The sequence below is a fragment of the Atractosteus spatula genome, chromosome 9 (assembly GCF_055471065.1).
Source record: "Atractosteus spatula isolate fAtrSpa1 chromosome 9, fAtrSpa1.hap1, whole genome shotgun sequence".
NCBI lineage: Eukaryota > Metazoa > Chordata > Actinopteri > Semionotiformes > Lepisosteidae > Atractosteus > Atractosteus spatula.
Window position 1 is genome coordinate 22533019 of NC_142714.1, and position 17211 is coordinate 22550229.

Here is a 17211-nt window from a genome sequence, read left to right on the forward strand (position 1 = left end):
GAGTGTCGTAGAAATGGCTGACCCTGCGCTCTGACCACAAGCTTCTCTCCCTGTCTGTGAGTCTCATGGAGAGCAAGTTGGGGTATGCGAAAAAGTAAAAATTCCTAATACAAGAAATTGTATATGGCCAATAAAGTGATCTTAATCTTAGTCAAATGGAAGTTTGGATTTTAAATTGCTGCTCAGAACAAATTACAAAATGCACTGCTGAATGACACAGATGACACAGGGATAAAACACTAGAGGCCAGAACAGATGTTGTGACAGAAACCAACTAGCTGATAGAGACTAAGACAGAGTGTGGTGCTGGTTGGAGAGTTCTTCTTATAGGTCACCCTAAGTTAAATATCAAGTTCCTTGCTTGATTGATCAATAACATTTCAATGAAGGAAACACAAGTCCTGGAGGTCTGAAAGATAGATTATTGTTCTAAATGATTTCTAAATTACTTAGGTATTTCATTGACCAGTTAATCGGTTCCAGGCCAGTAACAATTGATGATGTGAAAGGGTATCTATAAGACCTGCTGGACTTGGCACTCCAGGACCAGGGTTCGAGACCCATAGCTTAAGTAATGTGCAAGCAGCTGAAGCAATGGTATCTGACTGCAGTGTTTTCCTCACCAGTCCTTCGGAGGCAGCAGATCTTTCCACAGTCTTCAGACCCTCCTCAAAATCACTGCCAAAGAACAGTTCTTCCGGAAAAGCTGGAATCTAAAACAAAGAGAGTGAATGCAGACATTCTAACAGATCTGCGGTAGCAGTACAGTGGCTTCAGGAGTGATCCTGACCGTCTATCACAAAGGCCCTCTCCAGGCCCTCTGACCTGGAACAGCCAGCCCAGCACAGACACAAGCAGCAGCCGGTTAAGGTAGGTCATCTCTCCATGGCGTCCCAGGACCATCTGCCTGCAAGAACAGGAAAACATGCCTCTTTTAATTTGTCCACCGCTGCCACCAAAATGATACACACTGCAGATATTGTTCCAAGTGTTAAAGATCTTTAGTGAAATTAAAGTAAAAATGCTTACAGCCCTCCCCTCCCCCCTTAGAGCATACTGAATCTGAAAAGTGATTGCGATCTGTAAAGCGCTCTGCAGGCTGTGTACGCATCTGTGTGTGTCTCCGAATTGCAGAGTCCTTGAAACCTGGTCTGTTTTCCCTGCGTCTTGTACTGTAGGTGTTGCAGGCTATATTCATAAAAGCATCTTCATGAGAAAACCACGCACACAGCTACAGAAATGAGAAGAAAAGCATATCTTTAAAGTGGCAAAGCTAGAGAGAAAGACAGAAAGACTCCCAACTTTTCACATCAAGAAGAGTTCCCAATATAAAAAAAACAAACGTGTTTATTAAATGCCTACCCAATATGTATCGCCAGTTTTCTCAGACACGGCATTACACTCTTGACTACCAGTACTGTATTGTAAAGGTATTGCCTGACTTGACACCCACCTTAGCACACTGGTGTTTTGCCTACTGTGTGCTTCCTGTTCCCCATCACAGTGAACAAATGTTTCTTGCCGGTTTCTTTCTTTTATGAATAATAGGTGAAAACATTACAAGGAGGGACATCCTTTATGGTTTTATAGTATGCATCAGCGTAGACTCTCCAGGTGTTCACACCCAACTCTTGCCGGTATGTGCATCGTGATTATTTATTCAAAGGAGCAGCATTGGATCCTGAAGCAATCAGAGTGAAGTACCTTGATCAATAGTATGACAGCAGTGCCCCAGCCGGAATTCGAACCCACAACCTTGAGTCTACGAGTCCAGAGCCCTCCCCGCCCCTCCCCACCTGTAGACCTGAAGCAGCATGGTGAAGACGGCGCGGTAGTAGAGCAGGAAGGGGGTAGTGTAGTCCACCATGGACAGGAACTCTACCAGCCAGGGGACTGTGAGCACAGTGCGCCGCTTCTCCACTGCGCGCCTCAGCACGCTGGACACGTCCAGCACAGGGGCACTCTGGAGCAAGGACACACAGTGTCACACACTGTCGCGCTGTCGACAGACCACAGACGTGCTTCAACACTGGCACAAAGAATCCATTTATACCCTGGGTATATACAGCACAGTTTTAGGTATTGGGAGAGGGAGCTCCGATGTGCCAATCCATAGTTAAGATGATTTTAAACTAAGTTAGCCAAGAAATCAAGTCCATACGTTCAGTGAGAGAATTGGCACTGGTAGAGCACCTTGTTGCGAATGGCCACAGCTGCCTCCTGAATTTCTCTGGATGGTGTCTCTGCGGTTTGATACGGCAGGAAAGTGATGAAGCCCAGAAATTTGGCCAACAGACGGGTAGTCATCAGCACTGAAGTGAAGCGAAGCGTCTCATTCTGGCAGAGAAAAAATAAAGGCCAGGGTGCTGATCCATGCATCATATCGCCTCTTTTTACTGATGAGGCTAAAGGTGTGTCTCCAGCAAATTAAAATAATCTATTAGTGATGAATCAAGACAAAACAAATTCCTGCTGCTTTACTCTCCCTGCAGACTCAATCTATGCCCTCTGATAAGCAGACCACCTCCCTTCTAAAGTGTTCCCCAGTCCTCACCTGCTGCTCCATGTCTCCCTCCCCTTCATCCTTGGCACAGCCAGGCCCCAGGATGGCAATAGAGTCCAGCTCCAGGATCTGTTGGCAAAGGCTGTCTGTCAAGTGCTGGTTCAGCTGGCAGCTGCAGAGGAAAACAGAACCAGGGTGCTGAGGCTCAGTGGCTTCTGCTCAGAACAAAGACCTGCAGCTGCACTTTGGTAGATCTGTGGTGCAGACAGGAGTCTACAATGTCTCATTCGTGCCCTTAGTGCAGAAGAAAGCCTGCAATTACAGCCTAAGAGCAGAGGGAAAGCAAAAATATTATTTTAAAAATAACACCACCAAACTAGATGATGGGTAAAAACGGTTTTAAAGCAAGTGTCCAAAAACATGAAAAGTTAAAACTGAAGAGGTGGGTGAAGAACATTTTTAAACATAAGTGGCTCATTTGTCTGACCTACACCATGACCTGAACTGAGTTGGATGTGAAGTAATACTGTAAGAAGGAAGAATGGACCTGAAGGACCCTTTTTGTTGTTGCAGAGCATTTTCGCCTGCGTTGTCTGCGTAACCTCTAAGAGTCCTAAACTTCTTGAGTGCTGAGTTCTGCAGAAACAAAAAAGCTGTGCATGCCCTACCTGCTTGCAGCCTGCAAGAAATCCCTGAAGAATTCCTGATGCCCAGGGAACGAAGGTGGAGGGCAGGGCCCCATGATGCTCTGCGGCTGGATAAGGCGTTCCTGAAGTCTCTTCAGGCGGCTCAGGTTGTCTGCACCTAGCATCCCCAGCAGGTCTGCGTCCGGGGCCTCGTCACCAGCCCCAGGAAGGTGAGGACCTTTACACATCTACAGGGAGAAGAGAGAAGAGCAATGTCACTCCAGCACAACTAAAGCAATAAGAGAACCAGCTGCTAACTACTGATGAGTAGAGGTGCGCGGTAAAAATCGGTATACCGGTAGACCGCGGTTCACAAAAGAACAAACAAGAACAAAAGACTGCGTTAAAAATGTCGTTAACTTTAAAAGGGTGAGTAAAAAAAAGTCATACAAAAGGTATTTCCTGCATATCATTGGCTAGTAAGTTTAGAAATATGATGTTATTTCGGAAATCAAGCTAAAATAATCTCAGCTGATTGGTTCAGGACGACCTTGACTTTCATCGATACGGGCATTCCCAATCAAACAAAATGGCGGAGTATGAAATCATCAAAAACACAAGGGCCAAATCTGACATTTGGAAGGATTTTGGGCTGAAAAAACGTCAATCGGATTCAAGATTTGAGGAAGATATCAGAGTTTGTCGTCACTGTGATATGACAAATGTACCGGTGGCGGCACGTCTCAGCAATGTTTTAAGCAAGTATTGAGGATTCTTTGAAGTTTTAGATGAAATAGCCAAGGGCAATCGAACATCCTAACAAAATGTTTCATAAGGTTGTGAATGTAAACTCATTGTAAAGCAAAATTTTTACAACTTACAAGCACCTGTCATATTTTGAATTTTACATTTAATTAACCTCCAATACCTTGTGAAAAAAGATTTAATTATATTTGATTAAAAATCTGCATGTTGTTAAATTGTTCTGTTACACTCTTCAGTGTTATTTCTAGTTCTTTGGTTCCAATAAAACAACAAAACAACATAATTTTCATTACTTTATTTTGCACACAACTCAATATGCTTTACTAATCATTAAATCAAACAATGAGAGTCTCCATATAAAAACATGCAAAATAGTTTGCGGTATACTGCGGTACATGCATGCGTACTGCGGTAAGTCGCGGGACGTTTTCCAGAGGCGGTACCCAACCCTACTGCTGGGTGATCAATTGGCATAGTTACTCATACAGAGAAGAGGAAAACACCTTCCATAAAACATCACAATATGTCTTATTGTCTGTGATAAAGTGATGTGTGGAACTATAAAAGGCTGTAAAGAGGCTGTAAAGAAGACTTGGCAAATTAAAGGTCAGTTAAAACATTCTGCTTCTGATGAATTATGCTACAATGATATGAAACCACTGTCGCATAATTCAAAAGAAAAGGGCAATTCTAAAGGGTGTGATTCCTTAAAGGTGTAAAGTCAGATTTCTTTTTTTACCCATTAAAAGCATTCAATAGGCACGGCACAGTCATATACAGTCATGATATCCATGAGTTCCTGCTTCTCTAATCGCCATTACCTTCTTTCACACGTATTTAGCAGGCAATGAATAAAAGAGATTCCAGTAACATGTAGGCCTTGCCTAACGCTGGACAATACTGGCATAAAGATAACAGGATTCTAGTTCCTGCAAGCTGTCGTAAAGATGATACCATCTTCTCCAGAGCCACTGGCCACTTTTCTCCTAGCACTACATGCAGTGCTGCACTGAACAACTTTCAAGTGTTGAAAAGTGCAATTATTACTGCATGTTGTATATACACCTAACAAAAATGTATGTGGTGCTGTTGCCTGTTCATTATCACTGCCTGAATGGAGGACCACACCAATACATTTCCCACATAAAGCACAAACATGTTCTCCTCAAACGCCACCAGGTCTGGGCTTTGATCCTACCCACCTGGAGGAGCTGCTTCTGGAAGAGTCTGGCGAAGTGGCTGTGGTTCCCAGCAGCAGTCAGCTGACTCACCATGGCCCTGCAGGAGACACACATACAGAGAGCACGGTAGAGCTAATCTGGAGGAAGAAAGGCTGGCATTTGCCATCTCTGATGGGTATTTGCTTCCCCACAAGGAACAAAAAGTCTTGGCCCACATGAGCAGCTGCAGGGACCTTTATTGTACTGAAAACTTCTTAAAAAACAGTGCAATGCAAAATTGCAATGGATTAAAATTGGAATATAGCCTTTTGGACTGCATTGGAAGTGTATTTAAAACTGAGAACAGGAGACACTTCTTTATGCACACAGGGGTGGGAGTATGGAACAAGCCACCCAGCCATGTTGTTGAAGCCACTATCCTGGCTTCTTTCAAGAAAACAGCTGGATGAGATCCTTTAACTAACAAACCGGTTTGACGGGCAAAATGAGCTCCTCTTTATGTGTCATCTTAATTAAAGGAAGACAAAAATCAACCTTTCTGACACTCGATATAACAGGTTTTGTTTACTTTTATTTAGATCTGTTTAAAATGAGGATGCCATTCCATCAAGCAAAATACACTATTATTTTGTCACATTTTTATTCAATGTGAGCTGAAAAGTGCCATACATTCTTGTGAATTATCTGACTTACTGAATAATAAGAAAATATCAAACTAAAACTAACAGACTTGTAGAACTGTGAGGCAGAGGGAAATTCCCACATCACAATTCTGATTAGTGATCAATCAATAAGCATGTCTTCACCTCGCGTGTTTTAAATTATTTCTGGAGTTCTTACCTGATTCTGTTTCCCAGCACTCGGTCAAATTCCCAGTCTGGTTCCTTGTGATAATCTTCCCACTCTCTCAGCAACTCATAGAAAATATCCCTGAACACAACAGGTGACAGCTGATAATCATGACCACACACTGAATATCCACAGTGTACACAGAAGAGCCTCTCCAATAGGTTCAAAAACAACATTCAATACATTCTCCTTCATCTATAGTGTTATACAGGGGCAGGGGATAGAGAGAGGCTCAATCACTAGATTCATCTCACGATCTTAGTCTGTTGCATGTCTAGTTTCAAAGCTGCTCTTAACAACCTTCAGCTCGGTTTCATCTCACTCTGCTCCTCTTAAACACAAGACCCCATCAGTCAGAACAAATCACAAAGAAGCAAATTTGCGAATGTTACATTCGTGGACATCAAGACCCTACTCTACTTCAGCTAGTGTGGTTAGTCAAAGACTGCTAGTTAAAACACTGTTTAAAATAGGATTTGCAAGTCCACTGGTACATTATAGCTATCCAATTCCAGTACAATATAACCAAATCCAATTCAGACACTGTAGGGAATACTAACCAGCTTACCAGACCTGTAATGTACAAAATGAATATGCGATTTCCAACAATGTTTTTAATTAAATGGGACTGGGTTTGTACTCGCACTAAAATCAACAGTTTCGATTTCACCAAAATCTCAGATTTAGGCTGATGTAAGTATTGACTTAATCAGCTGCATGCTTTATCACTGTGAAGTTTGATAGATTTTTAACAGCTGTGGATAATATTTAAACAGGTGAAACAAGTGTGCTGGAGGGCTCTTAGCCTACTCTTCTGTTGCAGGCAGAACAGCATTCTGAAAGCCATCCTGTCAGGGCTGAGCCCTAAACAAACACAGTCTTGATTTGCTAATCCATTCACAACTAACTCTGTGATAACTCTGGCATCGCACCCAGCTGAGGCAGCACCATTAAGGTCACTTGTGTCCCCAAGAATGAATCCACACTTCTGTCCACGATAGATTTCTGTCCAGTCCACTCCAGCCCCCCTACCTCTGTTTCTTGAAGATATGGAAGGCCCTTTCGTTGGGGAAATTGGAGCGGTTGTCAGTGTCAGGCTGGAAGGAGACTGACAGAATGACAGGCAGCAGAGTGGGGGACACCTGCATGAGAACATAAGGGCAGAAGAAAGGTTACGAACACGAAGAGGCCATTAAGCACATAGAGCCCATTTGGTACTGTAGTTAGTGGCTCATTAAACTGAACATGTCATTCAACCATTGCTTGAAAGAAGCCAGGTTATCAGCTTCAACAACATGGCTGGGTAGCTTGTTCCACACCCCCCCCACAATCTTTTGTGTCAAGGCGTGGTTTTAAATGCCCTTTCACAAGGCCTCCACTTCTGATGTTCTGTTATCTCATGTGCAGTGCAATGCTGCATCTGTCAGACCCTGCATAGTGCACAAAAGTACAAGATAACCCACTACTGCAGTGCTCTCGGTTTCCACCTCAGAGCCATTCTTGTGTTACTGAAGCTGCTCTCCAGGGCCCCCGATAGAGTGACCAGCCCACCCACCTTGGCAGTGCTGTTCTCATGGGCGTCCATCAGCCGGTCCCGCAGGGCGGGCGAGAACAAGGCCACCCTCTCGTTCTCCGCCAGCAGTCGCAGTGTGTCGTGATCCAGGTGCGACACCAGCCTGCAGCACATAGCACACAGCCAGCCAGTCACTTAACTCTCTCGTGTTTTCAACAAGACTGGCGGACAAGAATGGTCACATGGTTCAACGTGAGGTCCCAACTGCTTTACGTTTTCTACATGCTTTGTTTTCTTGGCTTTGGAATTTTCTTGAATTATACTGTCAAATTATGTTTTTATGTATTGTCAAGTGTTTTGTGATGACTACTTTCAAAGGCACTGTATAAAATATAAGTTCATTATTTCAAAAGCCAAGTTCTGTTGTTGAATCTGAATTGGATTTGGTTATATTTTACTGGAATTGGATAGCTATTATGTACCAGTGCACTTGCAAATCCTTTTTTAAACAATGTTTTAACTAGCAGTCTTTGACAAACCACACTAGTTGAAGTAGTGTAGGGTCTCGATGTCTACGAATGCAACATTCGCAAATTTTCTTTTTTGTGATTTGTTCTGGCTGATGGGGTCTTGCAGAGCAGAGTGGGAGGAAACCGAGCTTAAAGTTGTTAAAAGCAACTTTTAAATTAGATGTGCAACAGACTAAGATCGTGAGACGAATCTAGCGATTGAACCTCTCTCTACCCCCTGCCCCTGTATAACACTATTGATGATGGAGAATTTATTGAATGTTGTTTTTGAACCTGTTTGAGAACCTCTTTTGTGTACACAGTGGATATTCAGAGCGTGAACATGATAATCAGTTGAGACCTGTTGTGTTCAGGGATATTTTCCATGAGTTGCTGAGAGAGTGGGAGGATTATCACAAGGAACCTTCATTATTTCAAAAGCTGAATTCTGTTGTTGAGTCAACAGGTGGAAATCCCTGAATTTTTTTTGTGAATAGTCTACATTCCATTGTTACATGGAAAATTTCCTTAGTCATTTAAATGTTTAATTACTTTGTGGCATTTGTAACAGTTTCTACTTAAGATCTGTTTTCCCCAGGCAGACAAGACAGAGATTTCCTGACTTAGGAAAGGAGCTCAGTCACTTATTTAACCTCCACCTTGTCTCTGATTATCCCTAGAAGACCTTACACTTGTCCCACGTGTCCCAGGAAGGCTTACTCAAACTGATTTTCCAAGACTCCGACGGCGAAGAAGACACAGTTGTGCAGAGTCCCAAGGTAGTGCCTGTCCAGCACATCTGAAAAGAATACGAGAATCAGATTTAAAGGGGAACTGCAGTCCCAATTTCTCAGACTGGTTAAACCTCAGTAACTAAATAAATTTGTTGACGGTATAGAAAAAAATGAACAAATTCTGAATTAAGCACAAAATTGTGAACTTTGTGAAAGTACAGTACTTTATGTCACAAACTCGCATTCGAGTTCCCATGAAAACAGCGACATGATGCGGCCCTGCTCACTAGTCACTGTAATGACTGACGTAATGTGATGTACAAGTGAATAAGTACAGGTTTTGCAGCATACATTTCACCGCAGAAATGTTTCAATGTGATCTGCATGCAGAGATAGCAACTAGTATTTGTCGGCAAAACAGTGTCAAAATTGAAAGTAATATTTCTACCGGATTAAAATAGATGTATTCACAAGCCTGGTTCTTTATAATGTTATACTGTAGGTTTGATTCATGTCACTGGAAGTTTTGTTGCCTCGTTCTTTAGAACCGCAGAATATGGCGCTGTACATACCTGGAAATTGTGTCTATTTTGTGATGTAAATTGGAGGTTTTACAAGTTACTGTGTACATTTTACTCTCATTATGGCTTGAAAGGCACTCATCAATGCCGATTCTATCTAAGCCTGAAATAGAAAAACAGCCTTGCAGTTCCCCTTTAAATGAAAGGGACGTGAGAATTAAAGAAGTGGATTTAATAGAGTACAGTCCTGCTACAGACTGCAACGAGGGAAAAACACAGAGCCCGTGGGAGAAACGGAGCGCTCACCATTGGATTCACCCAGGGACAGCTTCCCTTCCTTGGCAGGGAGAGGCACTCGAGACGTCAGCAGCTGTAGCATGAAGAAAAGCTCCAGGATCACACTGGGCACCAGGTTCTCTGCACAGAAAAGCACACCGTGTCCAGGCCTGCAGGAACTCCAGCCACTGGACTGAAGCTCGTTTCCACTCATCCGGGCTGGACAATTCAACTCCAGGGGAACCAGCCGCACGTTTCCTTACAAATTCATTCATTCACGTACAACTTCACCTAATCCTTGATACGAACAGTTTCAAAACTATCACAGAAAACTGCTGAAATACCCGCTTTTACAAACTTAAGAATGGCGAAACAGACAAGAAACAAAGGCCTTGTAGTCCCTTGCCAATACAAAATCCACATTTTTTTAAAGCAACTTTAGAGGTTTAGTCAACTGATTACAGATACAGTGATGCACAGCATCAATACATCTCATAAGTGTTTTTGTAGTTAAAAAGTTCAATAACAATGGCAAATATTATACCTATTATGTATGGTGCAATTTAAAAATGCCAATGTTGAAAATACAGTCCAAGACAGTAACTCAATGTGAATAAGTAATTAAGACTATTTTGCAGGTTCCTTGCAGTGTAAGGAGGTATACCTACTGGTTGGGAAACTGCTAACATCACTAGAAACAGCACAGTTCCAGGGTAGTTACGATTTCTACAGTAAGTGCTGGGCTGTAAAGGACTTCTATCCATACAAAGGTGAGAAAACTGCACAAGGCCCCCATGTCCCCCCCACTCCGCTGACCCTCCCAGCCTCATACCAGCGACACAGGTGCAGTACAGCTGAGCCAGCAGGTCCAGCTCACTGGAGAAGGTCACTTTGCTGAGGTCAGCGCAAGAGGCCAGGGGGTCGGTCTGCACGTGAGAACTTGCTCTGCTCCCGGGCTTAGTGGGGGTACAAGGATCCAGGACAGGGGAGGCAGGGGAGAAGTTCTGCTGAGCCAGTTTGGACCTGGAGAGAAGTGGAGGGAGACAAGAGAAAAAGAGCAGATTATAGGAGTTAGCCATACAGTGAAAATAACATCTTGTTTTACCACGCCGAGACAGAATTAAAGTAAACAAGATAGCATAAGAGGTCAATTATTAAAAGACACAGTGCTGATGCCACACACTTAGACCGTGTCCCAGTAGGCACACTTGCAGTCTTGCCCCCTTCATATGCGCGTTCTCGCTCAAGTCTGCAAGAGCTTAAGGTGTCCCAATTGTACATTTGTGTTTCACGAGGGTGCTCACAAGCACCCACAAATGCATCCTTCCCTTAAGTCTGAGCAGACTCTGCTGAAGGGAATTACATTGTAGCCTATCAAAGTGGAGAGAAGTTGTCATTGAGAACAAAATATTAAAGCGTTAGTAAAATCTAACTTCTATACAGTTTTAAAAACTTACAATAAAAAAATACTTATTTAAAATAATTTATGGAAAAACAAAATTTCATAGGCTACTTTAGATTCATGCTGTATGTATTCCTGGTACAAGGTTTTGACATAAAGCTTTTATTTTATCTCCTCATTTCAACTGATGAATATTAATTTACCTGTGGTTTATTTTGTACATGGAATATTTAATAGTACAAAGCTTTTTGACGTATTGCCAAGTTTACCTTATTTAGTTTACTCGAATGAACATGGATGAACACGTTATGTTCCTCGTACTGTCATTTTTGTACAGGGACAGATGACATGAAATGCATTTAGTGGTACAAAGCTATGAATAAACAGCGGTATCAAGCCCGTTCAACATGAATAAGCACGATGTATCACTACTTGTGTACAAGTTCAGACGAGATGAAATTCAATTTCAGCAAACTATGGGCAGAGAATGAAAAATTATTTTAAACTGCACTTGGCTGAGATTAGCTACTGGAAAAGAAGCATCAGCCACAGGCAGCACTTGGCCCCTGAGCTGTGTACCCAGCGAGTGCTGTCACACGGGTGTGTCCCATTACCCTTTTTATAACGACGCCCCCTCGAATACTTGCGCACTTGAAGTCCACACTTGCGCTACGTCACAGAAGTGCTGAACCTTAGGGCTAAGTATGGAAATTGGGACATGGCATTATTCGTCATTAGTTTGCTCTCATTTATCTCAACTCAAAGAAGAAAATCTCCAAACCACTTGTCTGTGGCCGTTCTCTCCACTCTGGGAGCCTGACGGTGCATCACTGTACCTCTCTCTGCGCAGCAGCTCCCTCTCTTCCTGCAGCGTATTTGGGGTACCCCTCTGGGGAGCAGCCCCAGGGGATTCTGGGATAGAAGGCGGGCTGGGCAGCTTGCTGACAGGTGTGGAGGTGAAGCAGTTCTTTGGCTTGGAAAGCGGGCGCTCTTGGCTCACTGGGGTCGGGTTGATCCGGCGAGATGGCTTTGTCCGTCTGTGAGGGGGCGGACAGGCGACAAGGAAGCACAATCATTCTCACAACCAATCATTAAGGGGACAGACGGTTCTGCTACAGAAAACGGTCTTCTCACATCACTTTCCACAAGCTCCTTTGCGTTCTGTGTAACGCTTGCCCAGCATCATAACTTGTCATTTCAACCAGTTAATAACCTGTAAAGCTAACTACGTCTTAAAAACCGAAGATCAAGTCAGCGAGCACTTCTCTGAGCTATTGAATATTGGGATCATGTAGGAATAGGACTAAAATTAGCCACTTCACAGCATATTTTAAACAAAAACGTACACAGTAGTGCATATCTGTGAAATTCTCCACAGACCCTGAAACGACCTGAGACTTGATTATTAACACAGTAGCTCTCATTAAAAAACTCTCAATCTTGCATCCTGAAAGCTTTTCTACATCTACAAAACCGGAGACTGTCACCAGAAAGATGACCGCTTACATTTATCAGTCAGACGCTTGGGAATTTAAAGAGATTGTCCTGGGAAGCCGATCTAAACGCACAGAAGAGACTCACGCAGGGGAGGCAGGAGAGGCACCGACAGGAGGGAAGTCCTCCAGGTTGTTGAGGTTGAGCTGGGGAGAGACAGGAGGCTCCGCCTTACTGCCGCCACTCTTCCTGCCGGCCCCGCCCACCGGGCTATCCCAGCGGCCCTGTTCCTCGCTCTGGCCCCGCCCCGCCGGGCGCCCCGCCCCCCCGCTCCTCCTGCGCCCGCGGCGCTGCGCGGGCTGCTGCTCCGGTGACGACAGCAGGAAGTCTCCCAGACTGGCGCGCTGGGCGGACCGCCTCTCGGGCGCGGAAGGGCGCGGGGCGGGGCTCCACCCCGAACTAAAGGACGGGCTGCTCAGGGCACTGATCCCACTCAGGGAGTGGGCTCCCGGAGGGTCCTGCTCCGCTGGGCTGGCGCAGGGGGGTGGGGAGAATAGCTGCACCCGGGATGCTCCCTTCGAGGGCCCCCTGCTGCCCCGCCGCTCGCTGAGGAAGCCGGGAGTCCGGGTGCCCTGTGGGCCGGGCGTCTTGGCTGGCGTGGATGGACCATTGGCCAGGACGTGGCAGGCCTGCTCCCGCAGGAAGTTCAGAAGAAACGGCACAAAGTCCTTCCGCTGAATCCCGATGCTCACCAAAGCTTCTGCCCCGTTCTTCTACCAGAACAAAAGACAAGAGGTCACAAACATTCCACCAGCATCTTTACAAAAGATGGCTACTTGGGCATGACCATTCGGAATATTTCATGAAATCCAATTCACCACCAGCTGTGATCTCTTGCCAATCACTGGCACTGGGTGGCAACGTCACCCAACGTTGAGTCAACCAGCACAGGCTCTTCTCAACATGAAATGATTCAAATCTGCTTTTCGTCTTCATTCCTACAATTTGTAAAAGAGCCTAGTGCTCCTCTCGCCTAAAATGGATCTTATTTCAAGTCTCGCAGCTCTCAAGTGGAAATGGCTGCCTTATGACTTGGCAGTGAAATATAACCTGGAATCTCTAACTGCACACGAGCGCACAAAATATATCCCAGAACAATTCAAGTGCACAATTTTTGTAAAAAAGTTTTTTTTGTGTGTGTGTGTGTGTGCTTTTTGTTGCCATTCTCATGTGTAACACATCAAGTAGATCTGGCATTGATAGTTACAGATGATGACAAGCACTCACAGAATGCCCAGTCATGAGGAGTAGGTTAGCATTGTATCTTATCACACATCCCCAGACAGTGGGGAACTCTCAGCACACACTGTTGTTGGATCATGAACACCAAGAATAGCTGTAATGATGTGCAGAATGGTGGCACAGTGGTTATCATCACTGCCTTGCAGCTCTGAGGCCCTGGGTTCAATTCCTGAGCTGCTAAATGCACAGAGTTTGTATGTGTGCCCTGCAATGGACTGGTATCCTGACTTGTGCCCGTTGCTCCACTGCAACCCCTTTTAATTGGATAAAGCAATCAGAATGTGGACGTATGGTATATACTACGCTATATACAGTATGGGGTGTGTTAAGCTAGTTCTATGTGGGGTGTTAATGCACTGTGGACAAGAGAAAGGACTGCTAAGACAGTTTCCCTATTTCAACAGTGCTTGGTCATTAGTGGCACCAGAAGGGCTCTCACTTGAGCTCAAGAAACCCCTAAAAGAGGGATCCCGGTGATCACCAGTCTTACAGGTGAATATAAATCACCTGTATTTAATGATTATCAACACTCGGAAGGGAACGATCAACAAACCCAGCAATGTGCCAATTAAGGGAACTCTAGTGCTGAAGGGCATACTGATTGTTGTTCCAAATGATTTCTAGGCTACTGAATTTATCAAGTCACGTTTGACCACTCACAGCTCAGGCAGACTCCTGTCCTCAAAGGTGATCTTGCACAGCGTAGCACACTGGGGGCACTTCTCTTTTGTGAGCTTCTGTCTTTTGATCGTCTCCCAACACTACGTGCTTCTCGCTTCATGCCTATTACTAGATTTGGCATAACCGATATGCTGACCTTACTTAATGGTGAGATATGTCTGCTGCAAGGCAGTACAATTTCATAAAATAGCATTTGCAGGTTAACACATGATTTGTGCAATCCAATGGACAAATCTGCATTGCACAATATTGATTATATGGATCTACAGAAGTGAACCAAACACTGAGGACTCTCCAATTTAGGCTGTTTCTGAGGGATGTTGAATGTGTTATGTCGGACATGCAAGTGCAGACAGAATGAAACTGTCACCCTGCTACAGTGAGATGGAGAACAACACTGCTGCCACACAGATTTGAGGCTGGGCTACCTGTCCATGGGGAGTCTGCATGTTCTCTCCAGGTGCCAAGGACGCACATGCAGGCTGCCTGGCTACTCTGATTAACCCTTTGCAGACCAGGGGGGTTGCTGCCGTGACCACCAGCACTTGAGCTTGAAGGGGTGAATGGCCTCTTTTCTGCAACCATTTCTGTTACAGATGTATGTTGATATATCCAGTTATTTAGACCCACTTTCCTCTAAGAACAGGAAAACAGGTTTTGTCTGACATCGTAGTAGCATATAAAAACGGAACCTGAACCTGTCACCAATATACTCCTACACAGCATTTAGGTGGAGGCTTTCGGCTACTAAGCGGATTACAAACAAGGAACCCTCTTACAAAGATTCTGAACAAGATCTAAGTGTAAAAAAAGCCCGCTAGACAAGTGACAAGAGGGTAAACTAAAGTTTCTCCACGCTTAAGAAAAAAAGCATCAGGCAAAGGCGACCGGAAAAACTCCGCGTCATACTCATGTTGCCATCTGCCAATCATTCTCATTATGTGCTAACTGGCTCCAGGTCCGGGTGTTCATGCCCTGCATAGCTGAACCGCGCCATCCTGTTTGCAATATGAACATTCACAACTTCTGCTTTGTCTTTCATGCCCGGGCCCAATGTTGCTGTGTAGTGCTCGCTACAGCTGATGCTGCAAATCCCAACCCGCAAGCACACGTGTAGCCTTTGCAATCAGCCTCTTTGCACAGCGGTTTGCTGCCTCCTCTTCCCCTAAATCGCCGGCCACCGTTTCTGACCTGCTCGTTTCTGATCCACCGTACGGCCTGACTCGCCTCCACCTTCCTCTGCAGCACGGATTCCAAAAGAGCCGCCATTCCGCACTGAGCACGCGCAGCACGACGGGAGCGCGCCTGGGTGCTGCAGACGCACGCAGTGCGGAGCCGAGAGGCGCACGGTTAGTGACGAAAATAGTTTCATCTACTGTATGGCTTTATAAGATACTAGCTGAGGATGTTTTGTTCAGCTAAACACGGAAATTAAATGTGACGGATTTTTGCAAATGCGGTGAAAGTTACACGCTTCGCCTCAGTTTTAGCATTATTTCCAGAATCTAAATATTTCAGATTAATGATAGTTTTGAGTATACACCGGCTTTAATACAGGCTTCCGTTAAATAACACAATGTGGTAGTCCAAAGTGCTCGGTAGGGTCTGAAAAAATGAAAATATAATTTATTGTATATGCATGCTCTGACTTCTGACTCGCAGCATTTCAATCCCCACGACACGACGATGTCCCCACGTGTTTACATTTGTCCGCGAAGGGGCAAATCCACTCACTGTGCCTCACAGCACAGTGTCCCGTCAGCACCGTAGAAGAACAGATTACTCACTACTAATGTACACAAAACACTCCTGAACGACACATCAATACCCAAACAAACATTACATAGCTTTATGTAATGAAATAATCCGGTCCTAGTACGTCATCGTTCCACAGCTCCCCCGTGCGGCGGATACAATCATAAATAAATGTGCAAGACCTTTAACAAAGATGAACAAAGGTATTATGGACAACTCCGTGAATTTTCCAACCTTTAAAAACAGTACAGTGACTCGTGATGCATTGTCTATATATCTGCCAACAGCCACCCCATGTGATAGTACGACTTTGGCCAAACGTGTCATTGATCAGCAAGTCATCAGCCGGGCAGAAGAAAAAAGAACTGTTTGTATCTAGGAATTTTTCCTACAAAGAGTGGAGGTCTTCATTTTCATACTGTATATGTCTCGGGTGTGTTTGTACAGTGTGCATGCCTGAAAATGTTTAGACAAATTATATCCCTCAAACATAAATCAAATTACACTGGAGATGTGCAGTATTATGGGTGGTTATGATGACGAGGTGGTTAGCATTGCTGTCTTGCACCACCTGGGCCCTGGGTTGGGTTCAGTTCTTGACCTGGGGTGCTGTCTGTCTTTCCATAGGTTTAATCCCACAGTCCAAAGTCATACAAGTAGATTAATTGGCTCCTGGGAAAAGTGGCCCTGGTGCGAGTGTGTGTGCCTTGTGCCTGCTGCTTGCCAGGACAGGCTCTGGCCACCCTGTCACCCTGAATTGGAAGAAGGGGTTAGAAGATGGATGAGTGCACGTTATTTGGCAAGGTTTGAAAGGAACCTGCACACTGCAATACATCTAAATGGAATAAAGTCCTCTGATGTGTGTGCAATGACCTGAGACAACAGGCTTCATCCAACCAGGTGGAGGTGGGTGTTATACAGTAAATTTCCCATCCAACACGTTCAATGGCTGCTCACCCAGTGCCAGTTTCCCCACCCCAGCACGAGCTCCTGCATGACTTGTAGAGCATTTGTGAGCAAGTGGGGCAAGTGCAGTCTTGCAGATCCCTAACGCTTGTATCTCCTCAGTCATAACAGACTTTGGACAACACAGGCAGCTGATCAGGTAATTACCCAGGCGAAGAACCTGACTTCTCAGACAAGATGAAAGCCAGACACCA

At 44.7% G+C, this 17211-nt stretch overlaps 1 protein-coding gene across 1 annotated transcript in view; it reads right to left on the minus strand.

The window, feature by feature from the left end:
- Window positions 1–15575, minus strand: part of cdan1 (codanin 1) — a 29401-nt gene extending 13826 nt beyond the window's left edge. The window contains exons 1-16 of the mRNA XM_088925936.1: window positions 15488–15575; window positions 12461–13086; window positions 11716–11916; window positions 10310–10500; window positions 9508–9618; window positions 8667–8745; window positions 7480–7600; window positions 6957–7066; window positions 5916–6005; window positions 5097–5172; window positions 3172–3377; window positions 2555–2675; window positions 2194–2337; window positions 1797–1963; window positions 826–907; window positions 624–713 (exon numbers count right to left, since the gene is read on the minus strand). Of these exons, the coding sequence (XP_088782062.1) occupies window positions 624–713; window positions 826–907; window positions 1797–1963; window positions 2194–2337; window positions 2555–2675; window positions 3172–3377; window positions 5097–5172; window positions 5916–6005; window positions 6957–7066; window positions 7480–7600; window positions 8667–8745; window positions 9508–9618; window positions 10310–10500; window positions 11716–11916; window positions 12461–13086; window positions 15488–15565 (2493 nt within the window). The 5' untranslated portion in view covers window positions 15566–15575. The remainder of the gene's footprint in view (window positions 1–623; window positions 714–825; window positions 908–1796; window positions 1964–2193; window positions 2338–2554; window positions 2676–3171; window positions 3378–5096; window positions 5173–5915; window positions 6006–6956; window positions 7067–7479; window positions 7601–8666; window positions 8746–9507; window positions 9619–10309; window positions 10501–11715; window positions 11917–12460; window positions 13087–15487) is intronic.
- Between the last annotated feature and the right edge of the window lie 1636 nt (window positions 15576–17211).